This window comes from Zingiber officinale, chromosome 11B, assembly GCF_018446385.1.
Source record: "Zingiber officinale cultivar Zhangliang chromosome 11B, Zo_v1.1, whole genome shotgun sequence".
Lineage (NCBI taxonomy): Eukaryota > Viridiplantae > Streptophyta > Magnoliopsida > Zingiberales > Zingiberaceae > Zingiber > Zingiber officinale.
In genome coordinates, this window is record NC_056007.1 from 22,772,102 (window position 1) to 22,787,970 (window position 15,869).

At 42.1% G+C, this 15,869-nt stretch overlaps 2 protein-coding genes across 2 annotated transcripts; both read right to left on the bottom strand.

The window, feature by feature from the left end:
* Positions 1–2,588: 2,588 nt before the first annotated feature.
* Positions 2,589–3,740, bottom strand: LOC122034353 (chlorophyll a-b binding protein 8, chloroplastic-like). Its single transcript, XM_042593566.1, has 3 exons — positions 3,540–3,740; positions 3,398–3,459; positions 2,589–3,328 (listed from the first exon to the last, which is right to left on the bottom strand). Exons 1-3 carry the CDS (start codon positions 3,663–3,665, stop codon positions 2,710–2,712), a joined length of 807 nt encoding a protein of 268 aa, XP_042449500.1. The 5' UTR covers positions 3,666–3,740; the 3' UTR covers positions 2,589–2,709.
* Positions 3,741–9,839: 6,099 nt separating this feature from the next.
* Positions 9,840–14,137, bottom strand: LOC122034354 (GPI-anchored protein LLG1-like). Its single transcript, XM_042593567.1, has 3 exons — positions 13,827–14,137; positions 13,686–13,742; positions 9,840–10,424 (listed from the first exon to the last, which is right to left on the bottom strand). Exons 1-3 carry the CDS (start codon positions 13,909–13,911, stop codon positions 10,066–10,068), a joined length of 501 nt encoding a protein of 166 aa, XP_042449501.1. The 5' UTR covers positions 13,912–14,137; the 3' UTR covers positions 9,840–10,065.
* Positions 14,138–15,869: the final 1,732 nt, after the last annotated feature.

The window sequence follows — 15,869 nt, forward strand, 5'->3', positions numbered from 1 at the left end:
GCAGCTTTCGATGTCGGGAGGCGGTAGTTTGCTTCTCGGAGGCCGACCGTTTCTTGGCCTCTTTGAATAGTTCGTATTCTCCCGCTGTCATGGTCACATTAATTTGACCAGAGTCCTCCATCTTTACGTTCCAGAATAGGTAGAGAAGATTCTCACAGACGGCGTCAAATTTGATCCCGTCCGGAAGCTGAGTCGGACAGAGGTTGGCCGCGCTGTCGCTGGTGTTGACGGAAAGTCATTGAGACGCATGGTTGACCTGGTACCTCCTGGAAAGGTTCCCACGGGTGGATGATAGGGGGTGATGACAGAGACGACGAGGCGAGGGCTGTGCACACACTCAGACAAGCCGCCCTCACGTTAGAGACCAAGAACCAGGGAAAAAGTCCCCGGGTCAGGCCCTCCGACACTCAAGTCAGGTACTTTTTCCCCAGAAGCACAGTGAAAAGACGAAAAGTAAAAGACGAGTGCGAAAAGACAAGTGAACGTACCTGCGTAGAGACAAAGCCTCCCTTTTTATATAGCAGTGGGTACTTCTGGAGTCTGGTGGGTGTCAGGGAATGTCGGGTGTCAGAATTTGTCTAGCGGTGGATGACACATGACATCTTCTTATAGGTCTAAGGAGGGATTGATGTGCAATGAGCCCTAGACCGTTAGCATATTCCCTGACATGCGGTGATTATTCTCTGACAGGTGGTTACGATTCTCTAGCTTGATTGTCGTATAGTGTGCGCCTGCCCCGGTCTATTAACCCTAGACTGGATCCTCATACCTGTAAATCTTGACTTGTGGGCACAGACCTGCATTCCCCGGCGCATTTCCTGGTACATTCCTTGGCTTGTGTTTGTCGCCCTGTAAATCCAGATCTGTGCTTCCAGCCCTTCATTTGTAATTCGATAGATCCCGGTAAATCCAGATCTGCGCTTACCGCCCTGCCAGTCGAGCCCTTCCCTTATCGTTCCTTAAATCTCATTCCGTATGCACGGCCCTGCTCTGTACGTCTTCTTCCTGTCCTGACCTGTACACCTTGATCCGCATGTGTAAGCCTTAGTCCACTTACCCTGACCTGTACACCTTCCTCTTGTCTTGACCTGTAAGCCTCAGTCCTCCTGTCCTGACCTGTAAGCCTCAATCCTCCTGTCCTAACCTGTAAGTCTTAGTCCTCCTGTCCTGACCTGTACACCTTCCTCCTGTCCTGACCTGTAAGCCTCAGTCCTCTTATCCTGGCCTGTACACCTTCCTCTTGTCTTGACCTGTAAGCCTTAGTCCGCATATCCCAACCTGTACATCTTTGGTCCGCGTATCCTATTCTGCGAATCTCGTCTTGTAAATCCTGACCTGTAAACCTTAGTCCTCCTGTCCTGACCTGTACACCTTCCTCCTGTCCTGACTTGTACGTCCTACCTTCCGTGTTCCTACTCGCCATGTGGGCCTAACCCCTAGATGCCACTTATACCCGACCGGGACCATCTTGTAACCTGGACCTTGGACCCCCACGTAAGTCAGACTCTTGACTCCCCACATAGGCTGTACTTTTGACTCCAACGTAGGCTTGACTTCTGACTGTCACGTGGGCTTGACTTCTGACCACGTCAGCTATTCGACCCTACTATCATGCACCGTATCAAATGGGAAATAAGATCATCACTATATCTATTTTAGTGACGAAACATGGCTAAATCGTAACAAAATAATTAACGACATCTTTATTTAAATTCGTCGCTAATAGTTATTTTAGCGACCAATGTTCTTAATTTGTTGCAAATTATTTAGCGATGATTAAATCATGTCATTAAATAATTTGCGACAAAATATAAAAATTCATCGCTAATTTGTGTTTACAATAAACTTATGATTACGATACTAGTGATGAAATTTATCATCATAAATATTTGTTATAAACAATCCATATGTTAGCGATAAAATATTTCAATGTTCTTAGTGTATATTCATAAAGGTATTATTTAGCGACGAAGAGAGTGGGTTAGCAACTATTTATGCCACGTCATTATACAATTTGCAACGAAATATAAAAATTCAGCGCTAATTTATATTTACGAGAAGCTTATAACGAATATACTAGTAATAAAATTTATATGCATACTAATTTGTATATTCGTATAGGCATTACATCTATATGCATACTAAAAAAACCAAAGAACAGAATCCAAAATATATAAAGCAAAGTGTTGAATAAAGCGCATGCACAAAGATAAATTCTCTATATTCTCCTGCGGTGTATTTCTTACGATTTTGATGCGGTTACCTTCCTGATCGATCTGGTGATCGATCAGGGAACCTCCTGATCGGTCTGTAAACCGATCAGGTCATTTTCTGATCGGTCTACAGACCGATCAGGAGTTTCCCTGATCGGTCAGGAGGTTCCCTGACCGATCAGGAGTTTCCCTGATCGGTTCAGAGACCGATCAGGAATATACGTGGACTAAACCGCACCGATGTCGCAGCATAAACACCGCAGGCTAGCATTCTCGTATATATATATATATATATATATATATATATATATATTTTTTAATTCATTTAATTGGTTGACTTCAGATAGATTTTTTTTTTTTTGTATCCGCACCAGATTTGATCCCTTAAACTGGAAATTAATTACAGATCCCTTCCTTAACTGGAAACGGCATTACAAAGATTGTTTTCCCAATTTAGCAAACTAATTTTCCGTTCGATCGAGAAGCGCGCGCGCGGTCAGTGGAACTTGAGGTTGGTCAAGATGTTGTTGTTGAAGGGATCGGCCAAGTGATCGAGCAGGTTTTGGAACGGCCCTTCTCCGGTGACCCACGCCTGGATGAAGAAGCCGACGATGGCCATCATCGCCAGCCGGCCGTTCTTGACCTCCTTCACCTTCATGTCCCTCATCGACTTCTCGTCGTCATTGCCGAGGCCCAGCGGGTTGAAGAAGGGCCCGCCGGGGTAGGCCGGGTCACCGGAGCCGCCCAGCCCTTTCTCCAGCCCCAGGAAGTACTGCTTCCCCATGGAGCCCGGGTGGGCCCAGTCCTGGAACCGCCGGTGCTCGGCGAACCCCACCAGCGCCATCTCGAACACGAACAGAGTGTAGTTGTCGGCCCAGTAGGGGTACGTCCCCGCCGGCGGGATTACGCCGGTCCTGAACCAGGGGAGCGCCGTCTCCGGCGGGATCAGCCCAAGCTTGCCGAGGATCTCCGGCGCCAGACAGCCGACCACCCCCATCATGGCGGTCCGCCCGTTGAAGATCTCGCCGTAGGCCAGCCATCTCGGCTCGATGAACCCGCCGGTGCCCTCCGGGTCCGACAGACCCAACGGATCGAATCCATAGTCGCCGGGAAGACTGCACGTGCGCCGCCGACAATTAATCGAAGAAGAAGATGATGATCAATCGAAGAAAGACCAAAACTACCTTCCGTCCAAGTAGGAGAGTGACTGTTTGGAGGCGAACCAGAGCTGCCTATCTGCTCCTTGCTGCAACGAGAAACAGAGCACTGTTTATTCAAGGCCTGAAAAGGTAAAATATATAATTTATGACGACGACGATTACTGACCTTAACAGGGGGAGTGGCAGCTGCCCTAACGACGAAGGTCGCCTTCCTCGGAGACCTCGAGGGGGCGGACTGGAGTGGGGTTCCCCCTAGCAGCTGCCTCGCAGACAGAAGAGCTTGAGTCGCCATTAATTCCACCCTTAATTTTCTCCGATCCTGCTGCTGTCTCAGTGCAGTGTGGGTAGATAGATAGAAGGCGTCGAGTCCGAAGAGAGAAAGAAATATGCGGCTGGTGGGGGAGCAATGGGCCAGGGGAAATCTAAGCGAGATCAGGCCGCTCGAGGGTCGACCAATGGTTCCGTGACAGCTGGAGATAGCAGATATGGAGTTGGGGACCCACTTCAAGATATTCTGGCTGGGCTGGTGGTCTGTGAGAGTTCCTGGGGTGGGGGCACGGCACGAGGCCACGAGTGTTGGGAGATAAGAAGTTTTTTCCTGATTTTTAATAATAATAATAATAATATAATTTTCGATTTCATATTTTGTCCATTAAATAAATAAATTAAGAAGTCTCGCGATAATTCGTCTTTTACAATCAGAGCCTTACTTTTTTTCACGGCTTTAGGTGGTTTTGGAAGTTTTTTTTTCAAAAAATCAATGACCAAAAACTAGTTTTGAGTATGATTTCAGAAATAAGTAGATGTAGGTCGGGAATCAAATCCAGCGTGTAGGTTGGAATATATTTACCCTGGACAGTAATAAGTAGATGTGGGTCAGGAATCAGGCCCAACGTGCAGGTCGGGATGTACATGTCTTGAGGTATTGTGTAGTCAGAATCGGACCCAGCGCGGCGGACGTATATGCCTTGGATAGCATAAGCGATGTGGGTCGTGGCGAATGCGCACCGTGACAGGTACCTGATTAGCATATATACGGGAAGGAATCGGACCTGGTGCCTCGGGACATATATATTGGATAGCATAGCACGATGCGGGTGGGAATCGGACTGATCGTAGATGCAGTATGGATATAAGTCTCGAGGGCAGATACCAGCAGGACGCAGTCATCAAACCCAAGCTAACGGTCCGAAGCAGATAAGCTAATCGAGTCAAGAATTAGATCTCGTGATGACATGGACGATATCGTGCAGGCGAGGTGGGTGGAGGTCGAGCACTACGACAGTGCTCCGAGGAATCGTAACCACTATCGACAATCATCACATGTCAAGGAATATTCTAACGGTGGGGGCTCATACTCTCTTGGTTCCTCTGACTATAAGAAAGCCACGTGTTGACCATCGTCGACAGCACGACATCGCATATTCCACGATATCGCTGTGTTCCCGGCCTCGAGCGGTGATAAAAAGGATGTTTTGTCTCTCTATGCATACCTCAGCCATTTTCCTAGCATTTTTACTTTTTCCTTTCTCCGTGATTTACGGGAAAAAGTCTCGACTCGAAAGGCCGGTCACCCGGACTTTTCTCAGTTTTGGTCTCTAACGACCGGTGGACTCGTCTGAGTGTGTGCAGAGTAATAGCGTCATCATCCAGATCGTTTCTCTCCATAGGACCGCCCGTGCGAACCTTTTCAGGGGGTACCTCGCTGATTCAGCATCTCAACGACTCTCCGTCAACTTTTAGCACAACAAGGCCCGCCTTCATCCGACTCAGCTTCCGGACGGGATCATTAAGAGAAGCAAAATCTTCTTGGGTCAAGTTGATTGGTCCAGTCAAGCTGGCAGGCTGTTTAGTATGGGTGAGTCAATCAATTTGATCAACTTGATTATATCTTAAGTGGATTGCTTGTCTAGGCAAGTGGTTTGGACCACTAAATTAAATTTGTTTGAGTGTTTGAGTCTCTAGTTATCATCCATTTGAATTTTATTTCTCTTGTTTGTCAAGTGTTCCGTCTTTTATGACCTACTTAAATTTCATCATTATCAACTATCTGTTGGCTTCAAACTTGATTTTTCATTTAACCATCAAATATTGACATCCAAAATAATATTGGTCAAGTTTGATTCGAAGTCGATTACACTAACAATCTGTTAGGATCGATGATCGCGGCTAGAGAGGGGGGGTGTGAATAGCCGTCCCAAATCTTCGCGTTTCTTTCTACAATTAGGGTTAGCGCAGCGGAAATAACTAAATAGAAACGCAAAAAGGAAAGATCAAACCTCAAACTCGAACTCGACAATGTAATGAGGTTCGGAGATGAAACTCCTACTCCTCGGCGTGTCCGTAAGGTGGACGAAGCCTATCAATCCGTCGGTGGATGAGTCCCTGGAGAACCGGCTAATATAAACTCCTTATGGGTGGAGAAACCTCGCTACAATGTTTTGCAAAAGCAATCAGAGTAAAGCGACAAGAAGCAAAATACAATACAAATGTATGAAACACCTTCTTACTTGCCTTCTTCGACTGGATGAGAGCAGCCTCAAGCCCTAACGGGAGAACCCAGCGAGGAGCTCGAAGCAAGCAGGCGAAGCTGAGAGCTCTAGAGCTCAGAAGGAAGAACCAGAAGAACAAAAGAATCGGAGAGAAAGAAGAAGAAGAGTAGCCGCTGTAGTTCGACCGAACCTCGATACGATACCGCGAACACCGAAGAAAAAGGCCGACTCCGCGAATGAACCCAGCACTGAAGCGGTAAGTCAACAACCGGTTTGGGACAGAGCTGAGTGAATGATCGGTCCTATCTGATCCGGTCTTTGGGACTCGGGGATTCAGGTGGTCGGTCTTCCGCCGACCTTTCCTCGCCTCTCTCCTTCGGGCTTCATCGGTTAGATACATATTCTGTCGGACATTGATTATCGCCAATGGAGAGTCTCACCGATCGGAGTCGATCGAGTGAGCTTTTTTCAAGTCTCCCAAACCTTCCAAACCAACATCCAACTGAACCTCGGTAGCATCATCCCGGTCATCTCGGTCACACCAAGACTCCCCAAGGCAATCTTTCGCCCGGCCATGGACTCTCTCTTCGTCAAGCTGTTCGACCTCCTCAACCTGGATGTCCACACTCACCCTTGATCCACTTAGCACCTTGCACGGCTTCACTCACACCGCTAGCCACCTCAGTTTTCCACCTGGCTTCTTCCGCTCACTCAAGATTTTAATCCCGGGCCTCAGCTTCACCACCAAGGATTTTCCCACCTGGCTTCACTCACCGGGACTTGTCATGCACTGGCTTCACTCACGATTTTCCACATCCGGAATGAATCGAGCTAGCTCTCGAGCCTCGCAGTCTTCCGCTTCCATCGATCGGAAACGAGCCCTCGGCCAGCTCACCTCCGGCGAGCTTCCATCCGGCCCAGACCAGGTCCGAGACGAGCCTCCGAACCCTCGGAGAGCCACCGAAAGGCGAGTCGAGTCCTCCCTCCCATGTGCTTCCATACTTGGACTTTTCCCGAGCTCTGCTTAGACTTTTCACCGTCCTCCTGCTTGGACTTTTCCATGCCAGCCTCCAAGCTCCCGACTTTTCGAAGTCAAGTCAACTCACCTCGGGTCAACCAGGTCAACCTTGACCACGGGTTGCACCCACAATCTCCCAAGCTTGTATCCTTGTAAAACATCAAGGTACAACTTTTCTGTTCACGTCAAACATTGTCAAACATAACTCGTCAAACATCAAAACACAACTCGAGTCAAGTCAACTCGAGTCTGGTCAACCAGGTCAACCTTGACCTAAGGTTGCACCAACACAATCTTCCTTTCTAATAATAATTTCCCCTTTCACTTAACATCTCACACTACAACCATCAAATATATCAATTAAATATCTAAATTCAACTCAAACTTGGTCATTCTTGATGAGAGATCAATTACACTAATAAAATGTTTGTTTGGGCAAGTAGTTTGAGCCACTAAATTTGTTTTAGTGGGTAGGTTGGGCCTAGCAAACTATGGTGATTTGAGCATCTCAATTTGATTGGACTAGCAAAATTGTTTTGGTAGGTTGGTTGGGCTCGAGGAACTAGGGCAAATTATGCAGCTTAGTTAGCCTTGGTGAGATGAGAAAAATCGATCGAGCCAGACGATCTATGTGAGTCAAGTGGCTAGGGCAAGATGATCAATCTAGGTGTGGCAATCGAACTTGTTAGTTAATCAGTTTGTCAAGACTGTCGAGTCATGGTAGCTTGCTACTTTGGTCAAGTTAAGAAGACATGTCAGTCTAATCGAGTTGGTTAGTTTAGATGAGCAATTCAAGCTAAGTTAGCTAGCTAGTTTGATTGTGTTGATTAGGTTAATCAATTTGTCAAAGCATATTATTGGACCCCCGTGGTTGTTTTGATGTGATCAACCGAGTTAGGTTAGGTCCTGTTTAGTTTTGATCCCTGTGTTTAAGTGTGCAGGAGCTTAGGAGCACAGAAAATCAAGCGGAAGACGCAGCTGGCGAGAAAGACAGCACGGGAAGGGAGTCGATAGGCTCGATGCGTCCAAGGGATGAAAGAGCTACGGAAGAGTACATTGGTGGACGAAAAGAACGTACGCGACGTTTGATGGACGAGAAGCCGGAGCGGAAGCCTTCTCGAGGAGAAGGCCAGAAATTGGGTTCGAATAAACCCTATTTCGGTTGGCCACAATCACCCAAGCGATCAGAGCTTCGGAAGAAGAAAAGGAGTCAAAAGGAACTGGAAAAGCAAGCTGGAGGCACCCTCAACGCAGTGTTGAAAGTGCCTCCACCTCTTCAGGCGGGAGGGCGCCCTCCATGCCTTGAGGGCACCCTCCATAGCATTTGAGGCGCCCTCGAGGCCATTGAGGGCGCCCTCAAAGCAGTCAACATGACCGTTTCATATTTGGATAAAGATTTATCCAAATGCTTCGGTGGAGGCGCCCTCCATCCCTTGGGAGGCGCCCTTAACGTTGTAGATAGAGTTTCCAGGAGCTATAAAAAAGTCCTTGGAGCTAGGAAATAATTAATCAACTCTTGTATTCAATTCCTAACAACGTTTGAGCTTTCTTAGTGTGTAAAAGGCTTCTTCGCCTTCAGAGAAGGAGATTGTTTCTGAGCTTTTCAACCACCTTGGATTAACAACCACTTAGGTTGTAACCAAGTCAATCTCTTGAGTCTTCTCTATTTTCTGTCATTTTATTATTTTACTGTTGCATTTTTAGAGTTGAAAGAACGAGGAGGGCATTTTTTTATTTTTCAGGCAATTCACCCCTCCCCTCTTACCAGCCCGCTGCGCCAACACATATGGTAATAATAGGTTTGGTGGGCCAAGTAGGATGTATAGTCCTTCCGAGAGGTTTGATATGGTTGAATAGGTTATGCCAATATAATGGAATGGGTGGGCAGGTTAAGTAAGGCATGTGAGCTTATTACTCTAGTCGACTTGGATTGGATGGGTAGGTTTGTCCACTCAAGTTAGTAGGTTGGTCGATTCAATTAAGTTGTGAGATAAGATCAATCGATAAGGTTTGTTCTCTAAGATCAAGTGGATAGATCAGACCAATTGAGATGGTAAGGCGATTAGGCTAGTTGGTTTAGACAGATCAATTAGACAAGTTGCGTTGGTTGTCTCGATCGAGGTGATTGCGATGGATAGGCTCATTACGTTAGTTAAGTCAAACGGTCAAGCCACACAATTAAGTTGAAGCAAATGAGATGGTTGGGTCAATCAATCTAATTAGTTTGGAATGACTAATCAGGTATGTTAGGGTGATTCGTTGTTAATCCTTTATGATTTTTGACGTTTGATAGAGCATAATAAATTGAGCTATTTGTGTTTAACAAGTTAGTTAACTTTTGTGCAAGTTGATTTGGTTCAAGCAAGAATGCTTGACTCATCGGATTGAGTTGAATCTAGTGAGGTATTTAACCTAAATGCAACAAGCTTGACTCATTGTATCTATGATAGCTTGACTCATTTTTGAAAGAGTTTGAAATGTTTAGGTGGTAAATCTCAAACTTTAGATGCATTCCTAGTAAAAACACCTGAAATTTTTAGGAGTTCAAAAAATGTCAATGACTCGTTGTATCTATGATATCTTATCAATTCTAAATTCTATAAATTGTACTTTGAATTCATTTGATAGACATCTATTTCTAGGATTAATCACATGAAACTTGTACACCTAAATTAATAAACAAGAAATATCTTATAAAGAAAAAGTATTTAAAATGAATATGTATTTTTTTATAATACTATTCTACTAATTCACTACATCATTTTAGAATATATAACAATCATGAACACTAAAAATACAAATGAATTTGCTATCAGTAGCACATTTGGCCAAGTGAATGTGTAACTAAATTTTCACGTCTTACAATAACCTAACATACAACAACAAATACCAATGTGCCTTTTGAAATTATATATAAAGAAATCTAACACATATGTTTAAGTGTCAATACAAAAAATTATTCCATAATATTTTTAAACTCAATCAACATAGGCTGCCGTTTAGTCTAATACAATACCGAAACTTTATCAAACTTGAATTCATTCGAGAATTATGGATTCCACCTACACATCATATGAACATTAATCCCACTTGGTGATCAGAACACCACAATCAATTTCACTAGTTCTTCAATTCAAACAAACTACCCAGAACTCAGGGGCAGACCTTTACAACTTCTTAGATTAAGAAAATAGAACAGCAACACACAAAAGGAAGACAGCAGAAATGAGGCGGCTCTGGTTCATGTGGCCAGGAGATGAATTTGAATCATTCTGTGCCTGTGGGGCAGTGGCATTGCACGCAAGGCCCAGCTTTCCTTCTCGGCATTCGCTCGAGAACAATCCTGGCGGGTACTTACCATAGAGGTTGATGTAACTGAACATGGTCGATGCACAGTCATTCGTCATATCATTTATGTCAGCAGCATAAGGGCAAGCAAAATCCTTGAGAGCTCCGCAGCATTGATCAGCCGGGTACCTCGGGCCCTTGCACTGGTTAGTAATGATTGTGTAGTCCATGAATTCAAAGTTCACAGGACAACCTGCAGAGCTCCATAAGATGAGTTGATCTACAAGTTGATGATTAGGTCAATGGGGACTGCGAAGGAACAAAATAGACATGACTTCACTGTTTATTACAATGATTCCTGTTTTCTAGGATGAAACCCATACCATTTAACTTAGCTAATGTTTCTAATCTTCCAATGTTAGCAACGTGATCAAATGCAGATTTTGTTTTGTGGAAATTCCAACCTAGTGTATCTACTATATGATATTTGTCCGCTCTGGTCTATGGCCAAAAGATCGTCTCGGGAGATCCCAGTGAGTGGTTATTTGTTTATGTATTTCATGCTATTAGATGCAACAATGGTATCAGAGCTATGATTCTTGCTATTAGATGCATTTCATGCAATGGAGAGTGATATGAAACGGCAAATGGAAAAATATAATAAATAGAAGAATTACTATCGTAAACCAAGGTCTCTCAGTTTTTTAACTATGCAAGTCTGTCTGCTCTGGTCTATGCATGAATTCCATGTTATTAAATATACAACTCTAAGACCAATGAGCAAAATAGGACCAAGATGGATGGTCAAGGTCTTTTGGCCATATGTTCACCAGGCACAAAGAGATATTTGTCCATTCACAGCCCAACTGTTGATGCTCAGTTTGTTTGAGGTACAAATCAATTTCTAATAATCATCAGAAATAATCAAAGATCTATAATGCATCCAGAACACATGCAATGGAGAGTGATATCCAAAAATCTTGGAACCTAAACCAAAGCCAAAGTTAACCAACTATAAAACCCTTATTATACTGCAATTCATCTTTAGCTGAATTTTTTTTTTGGCACAAACTAGTAAGGGCACACCTTCAAAAGAGTCATTTTGGAAGCAGCATAAATATCCTATTTACACTCAAACCTTGCCTATTAGACTGGCATAACAAGGAAAATGTAAGTTGAATTTGAAAGAAGGAAAATACAAGATGCTCTTTGTTTATATGCAAACATCTGTTAGTAAATCTAGATCCTTACTTCCACAGTCACATATCAGAGTATATAAAATTTGTCAGGTAGTAATGACAAAAAGAACAATAACACCCAATTTTTGTTGGACGTTGAGGAGACGAAGGGGCACCTCTTCCCCTTCTTCCTCATTGAAGTAAATGTTACGGAGACGAAGGGGCGCCCCTTCCCCTTCATTTTCCTCAGTCTTCTTATATATGGGCGTCCAAGCCAAGGGTCCAAGGACAAGAGGGAACAGAAGCTTGAGGGTGTGCAAAGAGAACATCCTGTGGAAAGGGATTTGGCCCATGAAATTCAAAGAGCTTTTCGACCTTGTGCTGTGATCATTCTTCCGACATCAAGTGGAGATCAAGATCGTCTCGAGAGATCCCAGCGAGTTGTTATTTGCTTATATATTTCATGCTATTAGATGCAACAATAGTATCAGAGCCATTAGTTCTAAGTGCATGATTAAATCCCTGAAATTCCCTCTGCGATTTTTTTCCCCGCAATTTCATTATAAAAAAAAAATCGTGATCTGCCGCCACTGAACGCAATCGTGATCTCGATTAATGTTAGCACTGCGACCAACTTCACTGGTCAGCGAGCGTTGACAACCATGTTGAAAGGCTAGCGATCAATCGGCCACCGTATTCGTACGAAGAAAAAGAAGAAAAACATAATATATTGTCCGTGGTATCTAGAATCAAAACCAGTCAAATTCAATTCCCACATTTGTATGGAGCAATATACATAATCCATAAGCAAATAAGAAAAACATATTTTCTTTATTTAAGGATTGGTCGATCGGAAACTGGATCTTTTATACCTTATCCTCATTAGAACTAATCCAATTTAGGATGTTCAGTTATTTTTATTTGAACTAAGCTCATTTAATTAAACCATCCAAATTAATTCAATAATAAACTGATATGGTTAGACCAACCAATGGTTTAAACCAGATCTAGGTATTATTAAATCAAACTGGTCTAGTTAAGTCAATCAATGATTTGCACCATATTGGAATTTGCTTGGACTAAACTAATCTGATATGATCTAGTCCAAATGAATTAGGCCGATTCAGATTGGACCATTAGATAGTCATACAAAATCCAAAAATAAGTATAATTAATTAAAAATTTTAAAAAATATATTTTTTTTTCAGTTAATTTTACTTAAGAAACCCACTGTTTCAAAAGAAAAACTTCTCATTTTTTTCGCCGTGAGAAACTTTCATAATTTTTTTTTCTTTTGAATTATAAAAATCCTACTTTTTCTCAAGTTACTGTATCATCAAAACACTGTTCATCTTTCCCGGTTGTTTTTTCTTCGCCCACTCCTTACGCCCCTGCTTCTTTTGCTTCATAAGGAATATGGTGGCCGGCCGATTGCCACCCTTTCAACATGATTGTCGGAGCTCACTGGCCATTGAAGTTGGTCGCAGTGCTAACGTTAATCGAGATCACAATTGCATTCAGCGGCGGCAGATCGTAATTTCTTTTATAACGAAATTGTGGATAAAAATCAAAGAGGAAATTTCAGCGATTTAATCATTGTGGCAAATGATTAAATCGCTCACTTAGAACTAATGGCTCGATACCATTTTTGCATCTAATAGCATGAAATACATAAGCAAATAACAACTCACTGGGATCTCCCGAGATGATCTTGATCTCCGCTTGATGCCGGAATAATGATTACGACACAAGGTCGAAAAGCAATTTGAATTTCATTAGCCAAATCCCTTTCCACATGATGTTCTCCTTGCATACCCTCAAGCTTCTGTTCCCTCTTGTCCGGGATCCTTGGCTTGAGCGCCCATATATAAGAATACTGAGGAAGACGAAGGGGAGGGGTGCCCCTTCGTCTCCTTAACGTTTACTTCAATGAGGAAGAAGAAGGGGAAGAGGCGCCCCTTCGTTTCCTCAACATCCAACATATTTCATGCTATTAGGTGCAACAATTTTCATAATACAATTTGATCATCCATCAGTATTTGGCTTAATTTAACGTCAATCGATCATACCCATGGAAGATGAACTAGTAAATCCAAGAAGATGACAGAAGTTCTTGCTAAAAAATCTATCACAAAGTGCATCTAAAGTGCAATTTAGTAAATAAAAGAAGTAACGGAGTACGTCAACAAACAAGGATCGACTTCTAAATCGAGCAAACGCACTCGATGCCCAGCAATAATCCTAAGATTCCCTCATTCCGAATTCCAAACAATATTACTATTCTTATAGTAGACAAAAAAAAAACAAAAAAAAAAAGGTAACGGAGTAAATCTTACTAGTCTTTGCCTGCAGCAAGCTCCGCATGCCAGATCCATGAGATACGAACACATCATCTGAACCAAAATGCCAATCAATTGGTAGCTCGAAAAATGCAGTTGACATTTCACCTAAAAATGAAATCTTTAACGGCGGAACACCTGAAATGAAGCTCGAAGCAGCAGCCAATCGCGCAAACGCCGCAAAAACAGCCGACAGCAATAAAAACTTGGCATTCGAGCCCATCGTCGCTGAACCCTCCGCGCCGCCGTCAACCGAATGGAGAAAGAGAGAGGAAGCGGATTCTCGACGGGAGCAGAAAATGGACGAAGATGACGGCGACGAAGTTTGGGCACCGCGTCGGTTCCTGCAACAAATGCAAATCGAGGAGAGAGAGAGAGAGAGAGTAAAAGCACGTTATCAAAGAGGCAGAATGCTATTCATCAATCGCCTGTTTCATTCGATTTAAATTCTATCAGTCGTCTCACTTTTCATTGGAGAAAAACTAAGAGAGTTTTGGCGACCAGAAGAAGCTGTCCAATTATAAGTTCATAATTTTATAAATGGTGGTTGAGGATTGACAGGCAATCACGCTAATGGTTTCTAGCTGTGTCGCGTCTGTTATTTTATTAGAGCGGGATCGAACGGCCGAGAAAGTTGAGGCTCAGTTCAGCCCAACGATCTGACGACAAAGATTTAGTGAGAGAGAGAGAGAAAAAAGAGGTGCGATCCCAGCTGGAATCTCGCTGGACTCTTTGAGCTTTCATGCACTCTTCTTCTTGGAAACTCTCTATCTTCGGCGTTTTAACAAAAGAACACTTTGATTTTTGATCAAACGCACTTAATTCTTAAAATATTATATTATTAACCCTAATTAAAAATTATTTTTTTATTTAAATCGAATTAAATAAAAAAGTAAAAACTTAATTATTTTATTAAGAAATTTATTGATATAACTCTAAAAAATTTAAAGTCATTAAATTGAAGATGATCTAAATTTATCTAATTTTTTAGAATTTTAAAACTTTAATAAAATAAAATATAAAAAGGTTAATAAAAAATTATAAAAATACAAAATTTAATAATTTTTTATTTTTTTATCTTTTTAAATATTTTAATAAAAAAAATGATATGAAATTAAAAATTAAAAATTAAAAAAAAAAGTTAAGAATTATTTTTTTAAAAAAATATTCTCCTGCTTTGATCGAAGCATGTCATTTTGGTGTTGCTTTTGTCAAAACATGACCATCTTGATGTTGATTTTTTCACAACATAACCATCATTACAAAAAAACACAAGTATTTAGCGACAAATTGATTCATCGCTATCACCTATTTTGTCGTCGTTAACCTTATATAGTGACAACAAGTGTTCATCGTTAATATCGTCGTAATAAGTTTATCGTAAACTTAATTTAGCGATGAAAATAAATATTTCGCCGCTAAATTTAATGACAAAACAAAAAATATCCCTATATCTGTCAAAATTATCATTAAACCACTCCTCAAATAATGATGAATTTTTTAAAATTTGTCGTTAATCATCGCTGTTGTTAACAACGAACAACAACTGTTTTGTCACTAACCACAACATGGCTAGCAATGAATTCACTAAATTAGGAGTCTAAATCGTGAGCACGGAGAGATACTGAATTGATTAGTCAATCAATTCATCCTTCTCCAATCGATTGGGTCGATCGATTAGGGAGTTGTTTTGTCGCGAGGAGTTTAATCGATTAGGTAATAGAATGAGAGGAATTCGCAAGTAAGCAGTCGGCTTCTGAATTGATCAGGTAATCTATTGAGGTCATCTTAATTGATTAAGTAATCAATTAAGTAATCGATTAGATGAAAAAGAAAAGAGTCATTATGAGGTTTGGCCTGTTGGATTTGTTCGGATCTGACGTGACAATCGATTGAGAGTAAGGTCAATCGATTAAAAGCCCTAATCCGCGTGATATAAAGGCTTTTGTGAAGATTCAAATGCATCTCTTCTTCTCCACTCTTCACCGCTAGTTCTTAGACGATTGAGAGTAAAGTGTTGCTGCACTTCTGAGTCTACAAGAGGCGTTTCTAAGCAAAAAAAAAAAGCAAGAAAGGTTCTCATTGTATTTGTGTACTCATTTTCTTATTCTTATTGTATTTTTCTTGTTGTGAGCTTGTACTAGGTTTTTCCACTTTCGGATTATTTCCAAAAAAGAGTGA